Raw genomic sequence first — 15,669 nt, 5'->3', positions numbered from 1 at the left:
ATAGAGGGATTGTGCTCAAAACCAAAGTGATATGTGCTTTAGTCACGTTTTCCAGGACATTGTTTTTGTATATGATCTATTGGATCTGTTGTCCTTTAGTCAGAGGACGATGGTCAAGCTGGTTTGACATGATAGGACGGCGGACAACAGCTCAGATAACCGCTTGTTACAACCAAGGTATGGGGAACACGATCTCCGAATGCACAGCAGATTGAACGTTGAAGTAGACGGAGAACAGGAAACTCAGGGCACAAGTCACACAAATTCACTAAAAATGGTCAATAAAAAGACTGAAACAACATCGCCGGATTCAATGAGTCTTGAGTTCAGCTGCAACATAACAGCATGGCTCCACAATATTAATGGTTCAGGCTGCTGGAGGTAGTGCAGTGATACAGGGGATATTTTCTTGACACACCCCAGACCCTTCAGCTCTTACTGAACATTACATGCCACAACTTGCCAAAGTATTGTTGCTCACCATGTCTGTCCCTTCATAACAACCTGCGTTGTGAAGAGCATCCAAACTGGCACTAGAAAGGTACAACTAACAAAATGTCCAGTGAGTGAGTCCAGCCTATTTCTCGAATCATTTTTTTAAAATATATATTAACAGTTGCATTCCTGACATACAGTCATGCCAACGTACCTGTTGTGGAGTTGCTGTATTTGTCTCTTTATAGCCATTCTTTTGGGGATGCGACAAAAACTCAGAGCTGCCCAAATAAAATACCCAGTAAGAGCGCACATCTTTACGACGCCCAGTAGCGTCCTGACAGCAGGGAAGGCCCGACCCATAGCACCGACTGGCTTATAGCTTTGAGACGTCTGTATTTCAAATCACAGACAAAGTTGATTCAGAGCTTTGTGGAGTGAAGACGTCCAGAGATCTCGACCCATGCGCGACGCATCCAGCTTCCATGTGCAAATAATCACACTGAAGCTGAGTTTTGATGGGATTTTGGAGTGATGGGTTGGGAGCTTTTATCATTAATGCGTCCACAGGTCACTGGTTTTAATCCAGTCTGGATCATCCCATTTGAGTACTTTTTTTTTTTTCAAACTTCCTCCTTAGTTATAATTTATTAATTGTCTCAGTGAGAGCTTTGATATTATAAAATATTCAAATAATCTCAGCCTGCTGTATCTAGTAGAGGTTATTAGTTCAGCTCGTCTTTCGTGTGCAGTAAAATAAGCATAAGTCACTTCTTCATCTCTTTCTGAAACTTCTTTCAGAAATTTCTTTTTGATCCTCCTAGACTGTTAATGTAGAATGAGTACAAGCATTTAATAAACAGTTATGTTTTACTATGAGTTATTTTACAATTATAGCGTTAAATACCAAAAACAACCAACCCAAACCCTAAAAGCAAAAAAATATTCATAACACTGAGTGTTTTTTAATCCACTTTCACAGACACCAACTCTTACAATGCAAATGGATAATTATGCAGATGATTACATCATTTGCCAACTTCTTCCAAGTGTCTTTCTGCTGTAAGTAAGTGACAGCTCTCAGTGTGGGAGAAACAATTTTTCAAAACAACATTTTCTGGCATTTTATACAAACACTAAATTCATTAAGCGCCAGTGCTTTTCCTATGCCTTTTGTCTTCACACAAATAACTTCAACTACATTAAAATACGCTATAAACTGAACAAATGGGTCAGGGGGCATGATGTAATTTCCATTTTATAGTGCAATCAAGTAATTATGTTACCTTGAGTTGTTATGAACATGCCGTATATTATCAAAAATGACTTAAAAAATTTAACTGTATCGTAGGCGTTTCTGACACTGTGAAATTGGCCTCAACAAACCAAAACGATGTAACGACTACTTTGTGTATCAAACCTTTAATCCTCTTTTTTATATATAAAAAAGAGGATTAAATTTCTGCCAAAAAAGAAGGAGTTTCAAAATTCAAATATTTTCACCTCAGAAAATATCCAAAAGTTGAAAATGTGCAACTTTTCAAATACAGAAATTTACTTGTTTTTTAAACAAATTTTTTGGATTAAAAGTAAAAATTTCCAGCATTTTTTTTTTACTTTTCAAACACAGAGATTTCCTTTTTTTTCATTAAAATTTGAGAGATTAATTTAAAAGTTTTTGACAAAAAATTACTCCTTTTTTCTTTCTATGATGGCTCTAATACACCATGGTTTTTTAATATGTATCGAAAGACATAGCTGGATTAAAAATATACATTAAAAATGTCATGCTCAAATTGACAGCATATAATATATAAAAATTAATAAATCCGTACATGGGCTCAAACACAAAGTATCTACTTTGATAATTGAATATTTCCAACATTTCTGAGAATGTTCAGCGCATTTAAGACTATTCTTACCGCAGCTTGCAGTTCCTCACGCCAGACCTCTCAAAACTGAGTCTATTCCTGGTTGGTTTCGCCACCAGGCCTCCATGTTTCATTGGCTGCAAAGAGTCACCTGATTTGTAGAACAAAAACAAATACTTTGAAAAAAAGTGGAGCACTGCTATCAAAATTTTCTATGCTAACAAAACTGCCTTCATAATACGCCCAATAAACAGTACTTGTGACTATAAACAGGCGCTCGTGGCAGCAGCTGCTTTCTGATTGGTCAACCGCGCGTCGATTGTTCATTGGCTCTTCAGAAACGGGGACAAAACTGAAGAGACTATTAAAGACGATCATGTGGGCGACAGGAGCAGCGTCTGCCTGTGTGTTTGACTAATACATTCAGGTATTAGTTTGCCGAAAGGCTTTTCAGGAAACAAGGAGAGCGACATGAGCAGAGGTGAGGGAAAAGTTGATTCATTTTGAAGCGATTTTTACATCAATAAATATAAATTAAACTTAAGTTGGTTATTATGTCAATTAAAAATTCTAAATAAAAAGAAAATACTAGAAAAAAAATCCAAATTAGATCCTAATCATTCTTGATGATGATATCCACAAAGAATTGTTTTATAAAAATAGTTTCCCCACATAAAGTTACCAACTAATTAAGTAGGTCTGGGTTTTCCCTTTTCGTTTCATTCTTACCTTCCACGGTCTGACCCGGGTGTTCCTTGCGGGGTACCACAGTCACCGCCATGTTGCTGTCCAGACCCGAGCAGATGGAGCCCATCGTCAGCTGGAGGCTCCAAACAAGCAGATCAAAAAAGACATGGTCCTTCTGCTGCTGTCCACATGCTACTTAGAGTAGCTTTGTGTTTGCCCCTCTCTCGCTCGCTCCCTCTCACTCGCTCTGTCTCTCTCTCCAAACACTGAATGAGGATGTGTTTGTTTGTGTGCGCATCACCCAGACCTGTTTCAAAGGCATAACCTGTTAACCATAAGACTGCGCAACTTGCAATAAAGAAAATAAATTAACTCAATGGAAACACGGCAATTTTGAAAAAACTCCCGTTTTTCGATTAAAAAGTTTGGCCAATCGTATCGGTTTGGCAATATGGCCGAACCAATTTGGCCATATCGAAATCGGTTTGGTTCACAAACTGCAACGAAGTCACTTTTCTCACAACACAAGTCACGAGATCGACAACTGACTGTTGCCACTGGTACAAACCACGATGGCAGAAGTAGTTGGAGCTTGACAGCACAACATGTTTTTTAATGACTTATTGTGTGAACAAACTTTTCACATTTTTGTTGCATTTCTTGTGTGATGGAAACACCACAATCACAAATTTGTGTTTTTTTCCAACATTAGCGGAACATTAGGCACATTGGTAACAAAAACGCACTGCTATTTTCTTGTCCGTTGTATTCAACTTCCTTCCCTCGTAGATCCAAAGCTAATTATTTGGCTTGCTTCAGACGCCAAATACAGGCGATGTGGGGGATCGTCTTATGGGATCCTCATCATCACCAGAGAGGAAAAAGTAAAAACGAATCTCATTAATTCAGATTTGGCCAAACCTCACACCAAAGTGAATTTGACTGTAGTGTATTATATGATTTTTATTGATTCCACGACTGCATGCAGTACCACAATACAACACCGTACGGTGCGCAGGTAATCGATTGACGTAATATCAGGCTACAGACGGAAGATAACATCTCTGAAGGGTTAGAGTTTAAGGAAATGATGAACTGAAAATTATGCCAACATTTTTTTTTTTTTTTTTTACCATTTTGCATCAGTTTTGCAATCAAGCCCACAGGCCTCTAACCTCAGACCCCGTCTGTCTGAACTGTGCTGTATTCTTTTTCATCTATGTTCTGTAAACTCAGAGGAAAAGTCCAACAGACTTGATGACAAAGTCTGTTAGAAATTTTGGGAACCACAACTAGCAAGTAGCTGCCTGACACCTCCCTCTCATCCACTTCCTTAAAGGGGCATTGTGTTACATTGTGTTATAATGTTATTCCTCATCAAAACGTTACCTGGAGTGTTGCCTTGATTCTTTCATGCATGTTTGAGAGACCCATTAATCTCCATGGCAACCATACAGCTGTGGAAAACACCTGGGTGGATCTAGGAGTTTTGAGGTGGGAGCTTCTCTTCTGAGCTGCAGGTTCCAAGTTTCCACCTCACAGAGCCCACAACTCCCCCACTCAGCTCCTTCAGACTAGCCAACAACAATTAGCAAACGCAAAAGTTGAGTTCATTACAAGAGCTACTACTCGGTACAATACTGGTGAAAACGTTGTTAAAAGGTTAATAGAGGAGCGAAGTTGTGATGACTTCCGCCTCAGAAAGGGCAAGTGTTTCTTAAAGAGACAGACACCCAATTTCAAGGCATTGAAGTACAAAGTCAAATTTCTTTTAAGTCATATTTGATATAAATAACAACTGAAGGTAACATGGTTACTTGATTGTGCTATTAATGCCATTATATGTCTGGAAAACAGATTATACTGAACCTTTAACATAGAAAGTATTAAATGAGATAATAGATGGAGTTTAACATTATGGCAAGGATTACATTGGAATGTATATTGCTAAATTTTAATCTGTCTGATTGACTTGAACTGAGTTTATATTTATATCTTGTAATGTGCCTTCAAGATGTCCATTCATACATCTGTCATAATTTTTACGTTGTGTGGATGAACTGTATTAAGTTCAATTAATTTCTACTCATCATAAACTGTTTTCTTATTATTGATATGATGTTGCTAGTAAAAAAAAAGAAATACATCACTGGATAGTAGCTTTAATATGGGACAAATAAAAATCCATCAAAACAAAAGAGAGATCTCACTGCTGGTAAGAAGCTCATGAAGAACATTTTGAAATTTAAAATTCACAAAAAGGCATGCAACACAGAAAATAATTAGAAATCAAGCAGGAGGTTTTGATAATTGCAGTTATTCTCAGACCTAATTTCACTCTAATGGTTGGTACATTTTCTGCAAACTCTTTAGCATATTCCTGCACCATTAAAAACGATTCTACACAGAAGAAATGTTTTAAAGTTTCTTTACAATGTTTTATTACAATCACAGATTTCTCGTCGGACTGTATAAGCTTCGCCAGACTCAGCCTTCAGTCTCTAGACCCGTTCATTGTAGGCGGTTTGTAGTTTCTCAGCTGTTCCAGGAAGCCGGGGTTGGGAGAGGAGGCCGGCCGGGCAGACTTCACCAACGAGAGCGCGTCTTCAAAGGACTGTCCGTCACATGACATCAGGTAGCCGATGACAACAGCCGGGGCGCGGGACACACCGGCGTTACAGTGGACCAACACAACGCCTTTCTGGAACACAATCACATCACAACAGACCAACGACTGATTAAACCTATAGCCAAGAAAAAATTCACTAATTCAAATTTATAAAGTATTTGGTCCTGGCAATTTCTCTTTAACACAACTGACTTGTGGTGTGCCTCAAGGTTCTGCACTCGGCACTACTGGACCTTCCTCAAGCAAATCGATCGGATCACATTTCTCAGCAGTCCAATTAGTTATGTCACAACTCTAACAAACTTTTGTGACATTTTGGGTTCTGTCAAAAGTTACATAACACCAAGCTTGCAATAAGCCCCGCCTTTCCCTTGGGTCGCCACTGGAGGCGCAGATTCACAACACAGGCACTCACTTAAGTAGGGAAAAACACTTTATTTCCTGTGTTCAGCTCTAATAACTAACCCAAACCATGCATCCATGACTCCGTGTCCCCTTGTAGCTCTAATGCACAGGTGTCAAACTTCAGTCCTCAAGGGCCGGAGTTTTAGATGTGCCTCTGCCGCACCACACCTGAATAGATTAATTAGGTCGTTATCAAGGCTCTGGAGAACTGATCTACACGAGGAGGTAATTAAGCCATTTCATTCCAGTGTTTTGTAGCTGTGGCACACCTAAAAGCTGCAGGACAGTGACTGGAGGACTGGAGTTTGATACCCCTGTTCTAATGGCTCAGCTGCTTGTCCAAATTTATGACCCATTGTTCTCTTAAGACACAAAACAGTCTCACATTTGGGGGTCACGTTGCTCTGTAATGAACAATTGACTTGCTTTTATACCGTTACTAATAAATTATTCTCCAAAGCTTCGATATGTAACTTTCATGAAAGATACATTTGACACGTTAGTTGAAACTGTCACTACGTTGTGACAGCACGGTACGAGATTTTCAACCACTACTCCCAACAACCAATCAGAGCCAGGAGGAGGGTCTTAGCGCTATCAATCATTCTCCGTGTGGCGCTGCTGTATCTGCTGTCCGATGGTGTTGATTTCATTCCTTCACGAGAGACTGGGATTTTTTTTTCTATTAGTTAATACCTTATTAATAATTTGATGAAAAGTGGAATTTTAATCATAGTTATTAATAATTACATAAGCCAAACATTGATGCAAATCCTGATTCCCTTCAGTGCCGTCTTATTTACTTTATTCACAGTCGTTTTGAATCACGTGAAACAAAAGTTCTCATGGTTTTACCAGAGATGCAAAACTTTAGCTATCATTGAAAGGTTATTTTGTGTGAACTGAGCTATTCTACACAATGACTTAGTGAAGATGAGGAGGAAAGCTGCTGCTGTGTTTTAGTTCCTGATGGAATCATTTGGTTCTTTATTGAGCTAATAGTTTGTCTCTGGCTGGGGAAAAAAAAAAACAAGAAACGTTTGTGTCAAATTATACAACTTGATTACAAATCGACAAACAATTGCTCTTATTGTTGGGACTTAAGTTAAGCACCACATAAATAAATGTTTCTGTATAACAAAAGCTAGGGAAAAAGTGAAGGTTTTGTTTTCTAGAAATAGATGGAATTGTCTGCAATGACCAGCATTCCTGGATAAATTAACAGTTTTGAAAACAACCAGATGGAAGCTGACGCTGCTGGATTTCAAAGATCCGCTGCAGTGGCGTTATTTGACCACACGTTGGCACTGTTCTCCTGCTGCTGTGACTTCGGCTCTTTGAGGCGAACTAAACAGCTTGTTTGTTTGTGTCTTTAGGAAGTCATTAGCTTCTCAATTACAGCCTGCATGTTCCTTCAAAAGAACGCTTCACACCGCCCGGCGAGCGGCAGGCCGGGCAGCGGGACAGCGCTGGACAAACGAATGAAATGTTCCAAAAAAAAAAAAAAAAAAAAGGTTTTCTTTACTTCATCACATTTAGAAAAATAGCTGATAGGAAAAGTTAACGTTGAAACTTCTGGTTAAATGGTGAGGAATACATGCAAAAGAAATGAATTAAGAAATCAGTATCTCTAGATCTTTTCTTACAAAACAATAAAAACAACAAGTTGCATCTGGATATCAATTATGAGCTTGAAAATCTGCTGGGGGGGGGGAAAAAGTCAATAAATGCAATTTAAAAGTTGCACATTTTGCGTATCTGTTATACTTTTCCTGCCTGTCCTTCAACAATTAGATGTCTGTGGTTGTCATAGCGACATCAATATCTATTGGTCATGATCAACCAGGTGGCCTGCTGGGTAATCTGAGCCTGCATTTTAAAGTAAATGAATCAGTTTGGTTATCAGGGCTGGAATTACCAAAAACACACACACACACACACACATACACAGAACCATTTCATCACCAGGAATTCATACACACACTTCCTGTAATCAGACACCTCTAATGACTGCCTAATCACTCTGTGTGTGTGTGTGTGTGCGTGTGTGGGTGTGTGTGTGTGTGTGTAGTGTCATGTTAAGGTGAGGCCCAGGCTCCGCTGCTAAAAGCTTGTATGTCACTGAGATCTGATCTAGAGGCTGTTTAATAAAACATCAACAAAACTAAGCATCTATTATTCAGAGCTGAAAAAGAGGAGAGGAAATGAGGAGAGGAAGCAAGTGGCAAAGATGTCAGGACGTCTGTCCCAGCACAAAACTGTTCATACCCAAAGGCATGAAGCTTCAGGGGTTCGTTACAGACTGTTAGACGATAACCGGCTTCATGAAGGCCGAGGAGCACATTTTGGAGAAATGAGTTATTATTGAAGAACTCCACAGATCTGCCGTTCCTGGAAGAGTTACAAGGAAGCTTTTTTAAACTACTGCAAACACCAGGCAGAATGCGCTCTGATCTTAGATAAAATCAAAGGTTTTTAGCAAAAATGCCTGGTGTGGTAGGAAACCGATGTCTCCAGCCGTGTTTCCATTACAAACAGGAGCAAAACCTTGTCGACGTTCTGCTGATGACGAAAAGGCGCGATTTCGCCGCTGCGGTTTTTGCATTAAACAAGAAAATCGCATGTGAACGAGTTTGTGAATGTGACGCGCCAAAAATATTCCGCGTCATCGTCCTTCCACTACTTCCTGTTGTTGTCTTCTTCGTTGGTTTATGCCACGGGTCAGGTTCTTGATCACACATATTGCAAAAAAAGTTTTAAAAGGTCTTTCCATTGCAGTTTTGCGAAATAAACTTATTTTGACAAAGCCACAAAAAAAAACGTATTTCATCCTGATGTTAAAACTTTACCTGGGTGAAGTTGACCTTTTGACCTTTAAACTTTCATTAATATCTTCAAAGCCAAAGCAGCACAAACAAAAGTTTTTTACAGTACAAACCAGCACAAACGTAGTTGAGTCGACTGGCAACCAATTTCATCTGATTTGAAAACTTTTTATAAAAATAGTTTTTGTTTCCTTTTTTTTTTTAAAGTGGAACGTGGCAAGACTTGAGCAGCGACGTTTTATACACTCTCTCCATAGATTTCAGCCTCTGGAAAGCTGGCAGAAACATCCCCAGAAAGATCTGCAGCTGTAAATGCAGCAAAAGGTGATTCGTTTTCCTTCTATCTCATAAATCTGATAGATTGTGCTTGTATTGTGACAAAATGTGAAAAATCTAAGGAGCATGCTTTCCAAATAAAAACACAAAAATGTTCTTAATTTTGGTCTGTCAAAGCACTTTTATGTTCCATGGGATGGAAAAGAATCTATATAACTTATTTAACTGATTAGACGTTTTGTTTTGTTGAGGTCAAGTTCCTCGTTTGCACTGTAGATTGAAAGTACAATCTAAAGTGCTTCGCCTTACGTTGCAGCAGCTTTTAAATCCATCTGGTCATTCGATGCCTCTGTGATGTTATCAGTTTTGCAAATGCAGATTAAACTGAGTTCAGCTGACAGGGGGGGAGAATTCATTTGCAGCGACTCCGACACGTTTCCGCGGAGGAAATCTCCCGAGGACGGAGACGCTACCTCACCTCTCTGCGAGCCTGCTGGATGAAGTCGCAGCAGTCCCGCGTGTACTGCAGCAGGTCGGCGTCGGGGTGGTCCAGGATGCTGACGGTCCGGTAGATGAACAGGTCCGGAAACGCGTTCTCCACGCCGAACGCCACGTTCAGGATGTGAGAAACCTGAGGAGGAAGAACGGCTGACTGGTGGAGCGAAGTGTGCGGCACGCACGGATGGACGGTCTGAATGAGAGGCATTCAGGCTGCATATAAACACGCTGAGTGTGTAACTACACTGAGCTTGTCTTCGGTTAACGGCTCTTGAGGAAACGATATTTACAGGGTACAGCGACGTTAAGAAGCCTCTGTGAGTCTGTATACTTTTAAACCCTGAAGTGCAATTGAACAAGCACACAGTGGAATAAACAACTAAATATTACCAAGTAGATCTGGTTCTGTTTCTAGTGCAAATATCTTTAGTGGTCTTGAAATAAGACAAAACTAACTGACAAGTAAATTTGTGGCAAGATGTAGAAGCTTGTTGTAAGTAAATTGTCCTTCATATTGATGAAAGGTGACAACACCAGATCCGCTGGCAGATTATTTTACATGCAACACGAGAAAAACATTGTTATAAGTGAAGTAATCTGCCAGTGGAACTGGTACTTTTTGATTGATATTAAGGAATTGTTCACTTAAAGCAAGCTAGTACATCTTACTGAAAACCTTCCAAAAAAACAGGCTTAGGTTATTGTTTTAGGAAGGAGACAATATTCACATCACACTTTGCCCTATTTCTATGTTGAAAACCTTGCTTTGTTTTTTTTCTTCCCTTCTACAGACAGGCACTACTTTGTGTTGCTCTGTCTCATAAACTACCTCTAAAATACACCAAAGTTTGTGGTTCCGATGGGACAAAATGTAGAAATGCTTCACTTGTTTAAGGGGATTTATATGAATATTTATCTACAAATGTGGAAGACAAAAAAAAGATGGCCAACCCAAAACTTTTACCCAATGCCCAGTTCATAACAGGCTGCAGTCGTGTGCGTGTGTGTGTGTGTGCGTGTGCGTGTGGGCGTGTGTGTGTGTGTGTGTGAGCCGACCTGATCTGCTCACCTTGTGTTTTCTTAAGGTGCCGAAGTCGTGTGCAGCATCCTGGGAACCTGCTCACACACACACAAACACACACAGTGAGTCAATCAGACGCGTAGTTCCAGACTTTTCCGTGTGTTGGACCCAAACCAGGATCCGTTCAGTACACCGAACTTAATGCAGGTCAAAGGTTCACCCAGCTTCCACATGTATGTCCTGAGGGGTCATGTCTCCTCCAGTCCACCAACACCTCTGCTCTCGTGTTACAGACTGCCCTGGCCCGGGAGGTCGTGGTAGTCGACCGAGAGTGACATCCAGGCCAAGGCGGGGAAAGGAGGTGAACCCGGCTGCTGACCAGGGTAGAGGTAAACCGAAACAACGGCTGAACCTAAAATACTATGTTAAAATCTAGAATGAGTTATAAAAATGAGGAATAATATACTGACGCTCTCGTAAAACACAAAATACTTTTGTCTGGTTTCTATCGCAAATATCTTAGTACACTTGAAGTAAGACAAAAGTAACTTAATGCAACTTTTCAACTTGTTAGAAGTGAATAATTTATTAATTTTCATGAAAAAGTACTAGTTCCACTGGTAGATTATTTCACTTTTAACATGGTAAAAATGTCTTATTAAAAGTGAAATCATTTACCAGTGGAACTTGCTCTTTTGTGATGCACAAATAAACTTAACTTGGTAACGTGACATTTGCTGAGTGAGTGTTTGTCTCTCTCACCCAGAAGCAGGTAGGGCTTCACGAAGCCGACCTGCAGGTCCCAGGAAGTATCTGGGACGTAGCCCAGCATCTTCTCTGGCGGGACGGGGTCTTCCACCACGGTAATCGTCGAACCCTTCCAGGTCTCGATGATGCGTCGGCCACTCAGCGACGTCACACGGGTGCACTGCTTCCGCAGGCGGGTCCGGGAGAAGCTCTGGATCTCCTGAGTCAGCGACTGCATGGCCAAACCTGAGCAAACCTGAGGAGACGGGAACGTCGGTGAGAAACGGCCTCGACTGCATTGCCACGTCATCGTATCGATGTTTAATAGAGATGCGTTGATCTGGTTCTGCTCTGCATCCCCACAACCAGAATCAAACATGGAGAAGCGGCATCCAGCTTCTGTGCACCACAAATCTGGAACAAACCTCCAGAAAACTAAAGAAAAAGCCGAAACACTGATTTCCTTCAAATCTAGAGTAAAAACCCAGCTGTTTAGAGTCGCTATTGAAACATAATCAATGAAATACGATGCGTAACGATGGCGCTTGTCAAACTGTAATGCTTCACTTGTTGACTGTTTGTTCTATGACTTTGCATTTCTGTGTTTTTATGATGTAAAGCTCTTGGAAATGCCTTGTTTACATCAATAAACTGTATTGATGGGTGGGTTGGTTGGTTGGTTGATTGATTGATGTGAAAAACTGAGTCGATATCAATATCCAATATTGATATTTTCGTCATGCAGAATAACCTATATTTACTGATGTATCCCAACAAATCTGCCATGATACATTTCGCTGGATAATAAATTGTCCCTGAAATTGTAGCTGTAAATGACAGTGCTCTTGTTTTGAGACCATTTTCAAGTCATATATTGATGATGGTATAATATTTCAAGATCAACGTATTGCACAGGATCACCATGAAAAAAAATCGATTCTCTGACATAATGAAAATGAAGTCGCTGTAGAACAACTACCTGGTCTGACCGCCGCAAAGTAGTGAAGGAAAGCCAGAGAAGATAATTGCCCACACTTCATCAACTTAATTATGCATCATTCACTGAACCAATTACACAAGGTAATTACATTTTTCAGAGTGCATTTGCCCGTCTATTTAGAGCGCTGGAGTAAGTTTAGACGATTTTGTGTTGGTGCTCTAATGGTGTCGTCACCTTCTTCCTGAATAGCTTCGTTTAAGTCTGGTCACCAAAAGCCCAAGCTGTCAAAAATACGGCTAATTGTGAGTCAAGAGCTCATTAAGTTTTCAAAGTGAAGACTACATGAGAAAAACACAACTACCAAGGAGAGACTTTAGTCCAGTAAGCAGCAGTTGTTGTCTATGACTGAACTCCTTTACATGTTCAGTTTGGTACTTATCACCAAACTGAACTGATCATCATTGTAAATCTGAGCGAGCAAACATTACCCGTGGAGTTCCTCTAGGATCCTTTCTCGTGATACTTTTATTCAGTGTTTGCATCATTAAAATACAGAGTATTTCAGCATTTGTAAGAACAGCGATGACACAACTCTATGTAAGTGTGTGACTATCTGACATAACTCTTTACACACACAGAGCGGACAGGCCAGTGTGTCCTTCGGCTTTATGTAAAAAACAAAAAACACACACAACCTCAGAAAGACTCAATAGTGCGTAAAAGCGCAGAGCACATCCTGAACCCAGGCGTAGTTAAAGGCTCAGAACTAAATCTGAACAGTGACATCAAGTTTCATTTTAAACCAGCTTCTAGAATGAAGGCATTCTTTTCTATGTAGGATGTAGAAAAATAGACACCAACATGGAGCATTTGTGCAATAAACATTAGTGATACAGACAGTAAAAATACATATCAGACAGCTGCAGTCCAACACAATCAGCGAAACAGAACGTCTCACAGTCGTCCTGCTGTCGTTTCACTGGGTCTCCAGTTGGAAAAGAAGAAAGAAAATCTTTGCTGCTGGTCAACGATGGACTGAATAAAGTCAGGTAGGAACTATTTTAGGCAAAATTCATAGAGAATGCTTTAATTTTAATGTGATTTAAGTAACATGTTCATTGACTTTTAGTTTTTATCTTGATGTGCTTCTGTGTCTGACACAGAAGTCAGTCTGTTACCAGAGACAAACAAATTACCTGTTTGTTTGCTGTGATTATCAGTCATCACTGCTGATTTGAGGTGAATCAAATGGACATTAATTAACACTAATTATCATTCTAAAATAAAGTCAGACACATTTTTTTTCTTTTTGCTGAGATATTCATTCAGTCCAAAGGACAGATCTCCAGAATGTAAACTTCTCATTCTGGATGGTAAATTAATCCTTAATAAAATTTTACATCCCCAAATCTGACTTATTATTTTAATTTTATTATTATTATTATTATTATTATTATTATTATTATTATTATTATTATTATTATTATTATTATTATTATTATTATTTTGGGAGATGCCTGTTCAGTCGTGTGATTTCAGATTTAGATCCACATTTCTGAGCAATTTTGTCTGTGCACAAGGTGCAACGTTATGTCAATAAACAAAAATACACTGAATAGTATTTAGTATGGGGGGGGGGGTTCCCTAATGGTTTGATTTTTATTTTTACATTAATATTTGTTGCCCAAGTTCAAGGCAACTGTTTAAGTTTCTTTTTTTTTTTAATGGACAATGAATATCTACTTGTAAAAACATGAGATTATAGCCAGTATGTTGCTAATTTCCATTTCTAGTAAATTGGCAGGTTGATGCTAAAGCACAATAACAAACACAGGAATAAAAAAAATGTCCATTACCTTCTTTATCGGACGGTCGGCTTTAGTTGTTGCTTTGAAGGCGTTAATGAGACAAAACAGACGGTAATCCGGTCAAACCGGGACACAGAGAGAACCACGGACTCACACTTCTGCTCTCGTCATTTTCTCCAGCAGTCGGTCCACTCCAGTTGTAGCAGCTTCAGGTGTGACGTCTGCCCGTCTGCCCCGTGTCACCTGGACCTCCTCTGCTGGAGGGGAGCGGTCACCGAGCAACATGAGACCCGCCACCAAGCCACGTAACAGATACTGTTAAACTGTACCAAGACCAAAATCTGGTCCCAAATGGGGTTACTCATTTAAATAAATTAATAAATAAATAAATAAATAAATAAATAAATAAATAAATAAATAAATAAATAAATAAATAAATAAATAAATAAATAAATAAATAAACAAGAGGGAACTTAGAATTTTGAAGTATTTTCGTCACAACATTTTAGTAAATACAGGCTTAGATTTAAAGAAACTGTGGTCAATTGGTAGATGTTTCAAATGTTCCACTAGAGGGAGCCAGAAATCTATATTTGCTGATCGGCTTCCTGAGAAACGGGAAATAGAAATACATCGCCGCTTTTAAAGTAATCTACTTCTGTATGTTTTAAGTAGGCTGCATTTTTCTGAAATACGTTTCTAATATTATGTCAATTGGACGTACTTTCTAGGAGATTTTAAGATAAATACATTAAAAACCATGCTTCTTATCCATCCATCTAAATATTTAAATATACTTTTATTTTTCCTAAAATACACTTTACATACAATTAAATATATTACTAAAGTTATACTTCTGGTAATTAAAAAAAAAAAAACCCTTTGCATGTTCTTGTAAAAATTTATTATTTAAATGTACATTTAAAAATGTATTAAAATTATACATCTATCTGCTATAATTATCAGAAGTTTTACTTTAGATTTTAGGTTTTGAGTGTATAATTTTAGTTCTTAATTATTCTCAAACATAAATACATTTTATTACTTGTAAGTACTTTGTGTAACGGTGTCTAATTATGCTTCGGTTATGTTCAAGGTAAAGAGGTAAAAGTAGAACTGGGTTGAGTCTATGAATACATTGGACACTTTATTAGGTACACCTCGTCGGGCCCTTTTCCCTGTGGCACAGATTGAAGAAGGTTTCAGGGACATTCTTCAGGGATTTTGGTTCATGTTGACATAAAGGCAGCACCAGTTGGTGCAGGCTGGTCGTGATGAGAACTGTAATGGAGGAGTCAAGAAAACCGAGCCAACTGGTGAGAATGGTGCTGCTTTTTTCTGCTAGTGGAAATGATGCATTCAACGGTGTGGATAAAATAATAATAATAATAATAATAATAATAATAATAATAATAATAATAATAATAATAATAATAATAATAATAATAATAATAATAATAATAAAGTAACAGCAACATTACGGAATGAATTATTACAGACTCCTTTTGGACAGCATTAGTGTCCTCC

At 38.9% G+C, this 15,669-nt stretch overlaps 2 protein-coding genes across 4 annotated transcripts in view; both read right to left on the bottom strand.

Moving 5' to 3' along the window:
* pde1a (phosphodiesterase 1A, calmodulin-dependent) overlaps positions 1-3,159 on the bottom strand; it is a 46,789-nt gene extending 43,630 nt beyond the window's left edge. Inside the window, exons 1-2 of the mRNA XM_044131316.1 lie at positions 3,036-3,159; positions 2,358-2,457 (exon numbers count right to left, since the gene is read on the bottom strand). Coding sequence (XP_043987251.1) covers positions 2,358-2,457; positions 3,036-3,120 — 185 coding nt within the window. The 5' untranslated portion in view covers positions 3,121-3,159. The remainder of the gene's footprint in view (positions 1-2,357; positions 2,458-3,035) is intronic.
* Positions 3,160-5,142: 1,983 nt separating this feature from the next.
* On the bottom strand, positions 5,143-14,522 carry LOC122839596 (dual specificity protein phosphatase 19-like). 3 transcript variants are annotated; one of them, XM_044131326.1, is made up of 6 exons: positions 14,297-14,522; positions 14,191-14,193; positions 11,410-11,650; positions 10,696-10,742; positions 9,607-9,759; positions 5,149-5,694 (listed from the first exon to the last, which is right to left on the bottom strand). In XM_044131326.1, exons 3-6 carry the CDS (start codon positions 11,630-11,632, stop codon positions 5,488-5,490), a joined length of 630 nt encoding a protein of 209 aa, XP_043987261.1. In that variant the 5' UTR covers positions 11,633-11,650; positions 14,191-14,193; positions 14,297-14,522; the 3' UTR covers positions 5,149-5,487. The 3 variants fall into 3 exon arrangements, with proteins under 3 accessions (XP_043987258.1, XP_043987261.1, XP_043987260.1); XM_044131323.1 differs by having other exon boundaries at positions 5,143-5,694; positions 14,191-14,518; XM_044131325.1 differs by lacking the exon at positions 14,191-14,193 and having other exon boundaries at positions 14,297-14,520.
* Between the last annotated feature and the right edge of the window lie 1,147 nt (positions 14,523-15,669).

Source organism: Gambusia affinis, linkage group LG11 (assembly GCF_019740435.1).
Source record: "Gambusia affinis linkage group LG11, SWU_Gaff_1.0, whole genome shotgun sequence".
In the NCBI taxonomy this organism is placed as follows: Eukaryota; Metazoa; Chordata; class Actinopteri; order Cyprinodontiformes; family Poeciliidae; genus Gambusia; species Gambusia affinis.
This window is presented reverse-complemented; position numbering and strand designations above follow the sequence as displayed.